This window comes from Carlito syrichta, unplaced genomic scaffold, assembly GCF_000164805.1.
Source record: "Carlito syrichta isolate Samal-C Ts95f unplaced genomic scaffold, Tarsius_syrichta-2.0.1 Scaffold312151, whole genome shotgun sequence".
Lineage (NCBI taxonomy): Eukaryota > Metazoa > Chordata > Mammalia > Primates > Tarsiidae > Carlito > Carlito syrichta.
Window position 1 is genome coordinate 203,097 of NW_007256247.1, and position 7,944 is coordinate 211,040.

The 7,944-nt window shown below is 47.0% G+C and overlaps 1 protein-coding gene across 3 annotated transcripts in view; it reads left to right on the plus strand.

The window, feature by feature from the left end:
- The first annotated feature begins 540 nt into the window (after positions 1-540).
- Positions 541-7,944, plus strand: part of SLC1A6 (solute carrier family 1 member 6) — a 21,583-nt gene continuing 14,179 nt past the window's right edge. For 2 of the 3 annotated variants that reach the window (XM_008069638.2, XM_021718386.1), the window contains exons 1-4: positions 541-763; positions 2,245-2,382; positions 4,290-4,494; positions 6,780-6,822. In XM_008069638.2, coding sequence (XP_008067829.1) covers positions 559-763; positions 2,245-2,382; positions 4,290-4,494; positions 6,780-6,822 — 591 coding nt within the window. In that variant the 5' untranslated portion in view covers positions 541-558. The remainder of the gene's footprint in view (positions 764-2,244; positions 2,383-4,289; positions 4,495-6,779; positions 6,823-7,944) is intronic. The other variant, XM_021718388.1, reaches the window with a different exon arrangement.

Sequence of the window (7,944 nt, forward strand, 5' to 3'; positions counted from 1 at the left end):
TAGTCCCAGCTACTCAGGAGGCAGAGGTGGGAAGATTGCCTGAGCCTAGGAGGTTGAGGCTGCAGTGAGCTATGGTTGTGTCACTGCACTCCAGCCTGAGTGAAACCCAACTAAAAAAAATATTAGGGGACTATCCCCCAGGTGTTTGTTTAGAGCTCTATATGCAGTTGGCTCTTAGCAAGGGCTTGTTAGTTTGGCTTGAGAACTGGGGCAGCTCCCAATTGTCTGTAATGACCTCACTAATGTAGTTAGGTTTGGAGCCGGGAATGTCAAAATCACCCACTATTTTGAGGTTTTCTGCCTTGCCTCTTCCCAGCCACGCCCATCAATGATTCTGGAGATGATTTTGGTCCTTTCTTGCCAGGTTGTGGCCCTTGAACCCCATGCAGTGTCTCAGGTGTTCCACCCCAGGCATATCCCAAGAGAATGTCATCACCCCTCCCCTGCCTTCTGGGCATCCTCCAAGTGCCTGCCACCTTTCTTTTTCCCCTCTACCCATGCCCTCCTTCTTCCCTGCCCCTCACCAGACCTCGCTTCTCTGTTCCCCACAGATAGACGATGAGCAGCCATGGCAACAGCCTGTTCCTGCGAGAGAGCGGCCAGCGGCTGGGCCGCGTGGGCTGGCTGCAGCAGCTGCAGGAGAGCCTGCAGCAGAGGGCGCTCCGCACGCGCCTGCGCCTGCAGACCATGACCCGCGAGCATGTGCTGCGCTTCCTGCGCCGAAATGCCTTCATCCTGTTGACTGTCAGCGCTGTGGTCATCGGTGAGCTCTGCCTCCTGGAGGGTGGCCCTTTCGGGAAGTACCCCCCATCTCTTTGCTCCACCCCCTCATTCTCATCTATACACACAATTTCTGCCAGCCCCCCCCCGCCCCCCCTATAAAGACACAATCACAGATGGGTATGCACATGCGTGGAAACAGCTGTGTGCATACATCACATGTATATCCATGTACACACACACTCATATATATACAGTGTACAGACACACACTTTACATGTGTACACCCATACACAAGCATGGACACTTTTTTTTTTTTTTTGCCCCATTTTAATTTTAGATTCAGGGGGTGCATGTGCATGTTCGTTATATGGGCATACTGTGTAGGGTGGGGATTTGAGATTTCAGGTAGCCCATTCCCCATATAGTAAACATAGTAGCCAATAGGTAGTTTCTGAACCCTAACCTGCTTCCCCATCTCTTCCCTTACTGGAATCTCTAAGTGTCTGCTATTTTCATCTTTGTGCCCATTTAGCTCCTGCATATGAGTGGGAATGTGCCATGTTTGGTTTTCTGTTTCTGAGTCAGTTCACTTAGGGTGATGATCTCCAGCTCCATCCACGTTGCTGCAGAGAACATGATTTCATTCTTTTTTTTTTTTTGAGTCGGAGTCTCACTTTGTCGCCCAGACTGGAGTGCAGTAGGCTGCTCCTGGCCACCGCAGCCTCGACCTGCTGGGCCCCGGTGATCCTTCTGCCTCAGCCTTCCGAGTAGCCGGAATTACAGGCATGCGCTACCACGCCCGGCTGTTTTTTTGATTTATTGTAGAGATGAGGTCTCGCTGCTCAGGCGGGTCTCGAACCCACGGGCTCAGGCAATCCACTCACCTCAGCCTCCCAAAGGCACGGGATTACAGGCTGAGCCACTGAGCCTGGCTTGATTTCATTCTTTTTTATGGCTGCATTGTATTCCCATGTGGACACAATGGGAGACCATATGGGAATACAGACACATCAGGTGCAAACATATCAACTCATGGGTGCACTTGCACACATATGTTAGAACTTATAAACACATTCACACCTGCACATGCATTCTCCTGAGCACACATTCACACACTTATGAGGTTAAATATACTCACACCTCCCCCGTATTTTAAAACAGTAACACACACAGGTTACACCTATGGACACCCTAAAGAAAATACATCTGCAAATTCATGTGTATGGGCCCACCTATACAGGCATATGCACATACTCACAGGTGAGCATACACTGTCACATATGCATGCATATGTACATATTAATAAGTACAGACATTATACATTGACATATACATTAATATGGCTACCCATAAATGAATACATTTCTGCAGTGCACGTGCATACCAATGTCCACACATATACACACACTCATAGAATATTTCTCTTGCCACCACTCTCACTCACCTTTCTTGGGATGGATGAATTCTTCCTGGGGCCGAGGGCCCAGACTTCACTCCACGGATTTCTTCTTTTGGTCCTAGGGGTCAGCCTGGCCTTTGCCCTGCGCCCGTATCAGCTCACCTACCGCCAGATCAAGTACTTCTCTTTTCCTGGAGAGCTTCTCATGAGAATGCTGCAGATGCTGGTGCTGCCTCTCATTGTCTCCAGCCTGGTCACAGGTGAGAAAGCCCAGACCAGGGTTGTCCTCCAAGACCCACCCAGAGCCCAAATGGAACCCAGGGCCAAGGCTATCCCAAACATGGGGCCAGCTCCCCAACTCAGCACCCCAAACATAGAGCCTGCGTCTTGCCCAGAGTCCTTGGCCAAAGTCCAGATCCTGTTCAGACCCAGTTTCTAGACCCCATGTGACCCATGTCACTCACCCCTGTGACCTTCTTGTATTTTTCGTTGGAGGTAAAATGCCAGCCTGCAAGGTGCTCAGTGTTACCTGGAGGTGAAAGAGATCTGGTGGGGATGGGTTGTGGATTAAAGTGTGTAGTAAAGAGGTGACAAAAAAGTGGGTAGAGGGTGGGATGGGAGTATGGTTGGATTATGTGGGAGTCTGCAGACCTTTTTCTCTAGAGGGATAAATAGTATACATTTGCAGCTTCAAGAACCATTTGTCCTCTGTTGCAACTACAGTTGACCCTTGAACACTACCGAGGTTAGGGGGGCCGACCCCCCAGGCAGTAGAAAGTCTGAGAATAACTTGACTTCCCCCCAAACTTACCTATTGATCACTTACTGTTGACTGGAAGCCTGGCCAATGATATTAAAAACTGACAATGTATATTTTGCATGCTATGTGTATTATATACTACGTTCTTACAGTAAGCTAGAGAAAATAGTTATGAAGAAAATCATAAGAAAAATAGACTTTATGATTCATTAAGTGAAAGAGGATCATCTTAATGGTTCTCATCCTCATCGTCTTCAAGTTGAGTAAGCTGAGGAGGAGGAGGAGGAGGAAGAGGAGGGCTTGGTTTTGCTGTCTCAGGGGTGGCAGAAAAGCCACGTTTAAGTGAATCCCTGCCGCTCAAACCCATGATGTTCAAGTTTCAGTTATACTCAGTTCTGCTGCAGCAGCACAAAAGTAGCCATAGACAATAGGTGAATAAATGGGCATGATGTTGTTCCAGTAAAACTTTATTGGCAAAAACAGGCAGTGGACTGGATTTGGCACATGGGTGGTAGTTTGCCGATGTCTGGGTTTGGGGATAGGGATGAAAAAAAAAGACATGAAAGGATGGTTTCTTAGGTTGGATTCCCTAGAAGCAAAGCCTGAGATGGGGGTATTTGCACAAGTGATTTATTCAGAGGTAGCTCTCAAGGAACACCCATGAGGAAGGAATGGAAGCTGGGCGGGGTAGGAACACCAGCAAAGCAAAGATGTGGGTTCAGAAGAAGACTGATCCCACGAGAAGTTCTGGAGTGAGCTTCAGAGCTCACAGAATTGTTCCCCAAGCTCTGCTGCCACCTGAGTCAAAGGAGCTGGGCTCTTGAGTCCCTGCACCAGTCATTGGCAGTAGTCCTCCCTTGGGGCCTTTCTGGGTGAGACATTTCCCATTCTGCTGAGGGCAGTTCTCAGGAGGGTAGCCTGAGCTGTTAGCAGCCAGTGGGCAACTGAGGGAGGGGCATATTGACCTGGTGAAGGGCATCTGGTTGGAGTCCCAACAATATGTATCATAGAGAGCATGAAAGAGGTGAGTTGGAGGGAGGTGTCTGATTTGGAGGTGGATCGTGGGACAAGTGGACTGAAAGTTAGGTTATGGTACAAAATAGGGGTCCATGGAAGAGCGAGTGGGGGTTGAAAATGTTGGTTTGGAGTAGAGGGAAGGTAGAATGGCTAGTGGGGTTCTGCTTGGGATAAAGAATGGGGCAGAGTGTGGAGGCGTATATGGAAAATAGGATATGAGTAGAAAGATGGTGGTATGGGTGGATGGATAAATGGGGTTCTGGGGTGGGCTGTAGGAGAACGGGATATTGGGTGGGATGGCGGTTGAGCTGGGAGGGTGGACCAGATGGCTGGGAGAGTGGCTGATGGGCATGGATAGGGCTTTGGGGGATTGCACCATTTGTCCTCTAGGCATGGCATCCCTGGACAACAAGGCCACAGGGCGGATGGGGATGCGGGCAGCCGTGTACTACATGGTGACCACCATCATCGCTGTTTTCATCGGCATCCTCATGGTCACCATCATTCATCCTGGGAAGGGCTCCAAGGAGGGGCTGCATCGGGAGGGTCGGATCGAGACCATCCCCACAGCTGATGCCTTCATGGACCTGATCAGGTGTGTTAACATAACAAAAGCAATAAACACTATGTATCATTTGGAAAAGGAGACTTTATTTCTTGTAAAGGGTTACAGCCTGCAAGGTGACCATCCCTCAGGTTGGGATCAGAGACAGACACATCAAAGGAGGAGGGGCTGGAGTTGGAGCTTTATTCTGAATAGGTTGGCCAGACATACACATTCAAGGTTCCAGGAGGGGCTATGAATATTCATGAGGAGGGTGGTCTGACACTTGCATATTGAACAAACATACGACGTATGTTCACCTTGGGGTGGAGACTTAAAACTTTCTAAGACAGAGTTTACCAGTGAGAAGAAAAGGAAAAAGGAAGGTTCATAGCAGGAGACTTAACATTTAACATTTAAATGTATTACAACTAGGTCCTGTATATCCAAAGGTCTTTTCGGGACACAAAGGCTCACAAGTGTGAAGCCTCTGTAAACCAGCTAGGACCAGTCTGTACTCAGTGGTCTCTTATTAGGAGAAAGTTGCTGAAATCAGTCTCTTGTCCAGTCAAAGCCCTAGTATAGCTGGTGGAGCAAACTTTTAGCCCATGCCTGTAGGCTGGATGAGTTGTAATTCTTTTAACATGGTTTATCTCAAGCCCAGGGCTTGTTTGGTTGTTAAGAGAGAAGGAAAAACCTTGTGGTAGTTAGAACATAGTTTCTTCTTTAAGAGTAGAAGATGTGTGACTTAACCCTTGCCTGACATGGCCTTAGGTCCATGTTTATAATTTGCTCTCTTATTGCCAGAAAGAGTCTGTTAGTCTTAGGAGCTCTGTTTTAGCATTTTTGCTGGTCAGTTGTGTCTAAACCGCAAAAGGGAGGAGTATAATGAGGTGTGTCTGATCTCCCGTCCCATCATGGTCAGGAACTCGGTTTCAAGGTTTTTCTGAGGGTTCAATGAACCCCACCACAAGGGGGTTCATTCAGTCAATGGGGGAGAGGCTTAGGACTTTATATTTAGTTTACAAGTGGCACTCCCATTTTGATGGGGTTTCTGGCTCTGCATGTGACAGTCTACTCAAGGAGAGACCTCAAGGGACAGGCTGACCTGCCCTGGAAATAGCAATACCCATGGGTACCCATGGGTACCCAATTTCTCCCCTGCACAGTTTCTACAACAGCATCTACTCCTAGGATATGATCTCTTTTTTTAAAAAAAGTTAATTTGTTTATTTATTATTTTTGAGTTGGATTCTCACTCTGTCACCTAAGCTGGAGTACAGTGGCACGAGCATGGCTCACCGCAGCCTCAATCTCCTGGGTTCGGGTGATCCTCTCACCTTAGCTTCCCAAATAACTGGGACTACAGGCATGTCACCCTGCCCAGCTAAATTTTTAGATTTTTTTTGTAGAGACAAATCTTGCTATATTGCTGGTCTCACACTCCTGGGCTCAAGCAGTCCTCTTGCCTCGGCCTCCAAAAGTGTTAGGTTTACAGGCATAAGGCACTGTGCCTGGCTGGATATGACTTTTTGATGCTTGGGCTGGGGAGGCTATAGCTTCAGCATCTTGGGTCAGAGTCAGAATAGTTGGTGTTTGCCCCAAGTTTCATGGGAGCGTGACTGATCCTCAGTGAGAACTTGCAAGCTCAAATCAAGGTTGTACCTTAGTCACTGACTTGGGAATGTAGAGTTGAAAGAGTTTAGGAATTCTTTGTGGGTTTGTTTGTTTTGAGTCAGAGTCTTACTATGTCATCCATGCTGGAGTCCAGTGGCCCAGTCACAGCTCACTGCAGCCTCAATCTCCTGGGCTCAGGTGATCCTTCCGCCTCAGCCTCCCAAGTAGCTGAAACCATAGGTGTGCACCACCACATCCAGCTAATTATTTGATGATTATTATTTTTTTTACTTAAGATACGAGGTCTTACTATGTTGCCCAGGCTGGTCTCTGGTATCTTGGAGTGTCACTGACACATGTTTGAATCAGAGTCCTTGGGGGAGGTATAGAGCTTTGGCAAGGGGCTCAGGCACACCTGGATTTGGGGTCCATCTGCACCTCCTAGCACCTGTGTGACTCTGGGCCACTTATTTCAGTTCTATGTGCTTTGTTTCCTTTCTCTGTAAAATGGGGACATTGATAGCACTGATTTATTTCTAGGATTATTATAGTGTTTAAATCAGGTAACATAGATCAGGTACTTGCTCAGAAGCTGGCCTGGAGTAAACATGCATATATTGGCTGCTATTATTATTGTTGTGGTAGTGGTTATTATTGTTACTGTCCTAGAGTCCCTTCCCAGATCTAATCACTTTTCTTCCTCTGATGTTTTTCTGCAGAAATATGTTTCCACCCAACCTTGTGGAGGCCTGCTTCAAACAGGTCAGGGGGAAGTCTACAGTTGGATCAGGGAGGCTTGGAGGGTGGGGGAAACTTGTTGCTGAGGAGAGAGCCCAAGGGTGAGGGGTGAGAAGAAGGACCTGACAGAGCAATGGACAAGGGATCTTGGAGGAGTCTAGGAGAAAGAACGTACTTCCTATTGGCATGATGACCAAGGGAGGGTTAGAGAGAAGGACTTAGGCCAACATCTGCTTGGGCATGGGACCACAGGAGGCAGAGAGGCTGGTGTAGAGACTGCAGGACTTTTGACCATACATGGTTGAGGAGAAAGGCCCCCAAATCTGGTTGAGCATTGGTGGAAAATATAGGATCTATTCGAATTCTTCATGCATTGGGTGTTCACTCCCTCATTCATCTATTCAGTCACTCATTCTTTTAAATTTTTTTATGTTAAAAAATATTTATTTTTATCTGGCTGTGGTGGCTCATGCCTATAATCCTAGCACGTTGGGAGGCTGAGGTGAGAGGATCGCTTGAGCCCAGGAGTTTGAGGTTGCGGTGAGCCATGATCGTGCCACTGCACTCCAGTCTGGGTGACAGAATGAGACCCTGACTCAAAAAAAAAAAGTATTTATTTAAAAAAATTTTTATTTTAAAGATGTGGGGTACAATTCAGGATTAGGTATACAAATGTTCATTATGCTGGTACCCTTGTTGATGAGGTGAGGTGTGCCCCCCGCTCAGTAGATTCCCGATACTGCCAATCCTGTCCCCCACCCCTGGCAGTTTCCCACTACTGCCAAACCTTTTCTTATATTTATTTTTAACTGACACATAAAATCATATGTCTTTATGGCATATGACACAGTGTTTTGAAATATGCCTAATCAATTGACCTTATTAACATTTCCATTATCTCAAATACTAATCACTTTTTGTTTGGTGAGTGCATCTAAAATCTACCCTTTTAGTGATTTTCAAGTATACAACACACTGTTGCTAACTATAGTCATCATGTTATCACAGTAGATCTCTTGAACCGACTCCTCCCTTATGGCTGAAATTTTACGTCCTTTGACCAACATCTCCCAACCTCCCTGTCCCCTAGCTCCTGGTAACCGCCATTCTACAGTCTGTTTTTATAAGTTCAACTTTTTTTTTTTT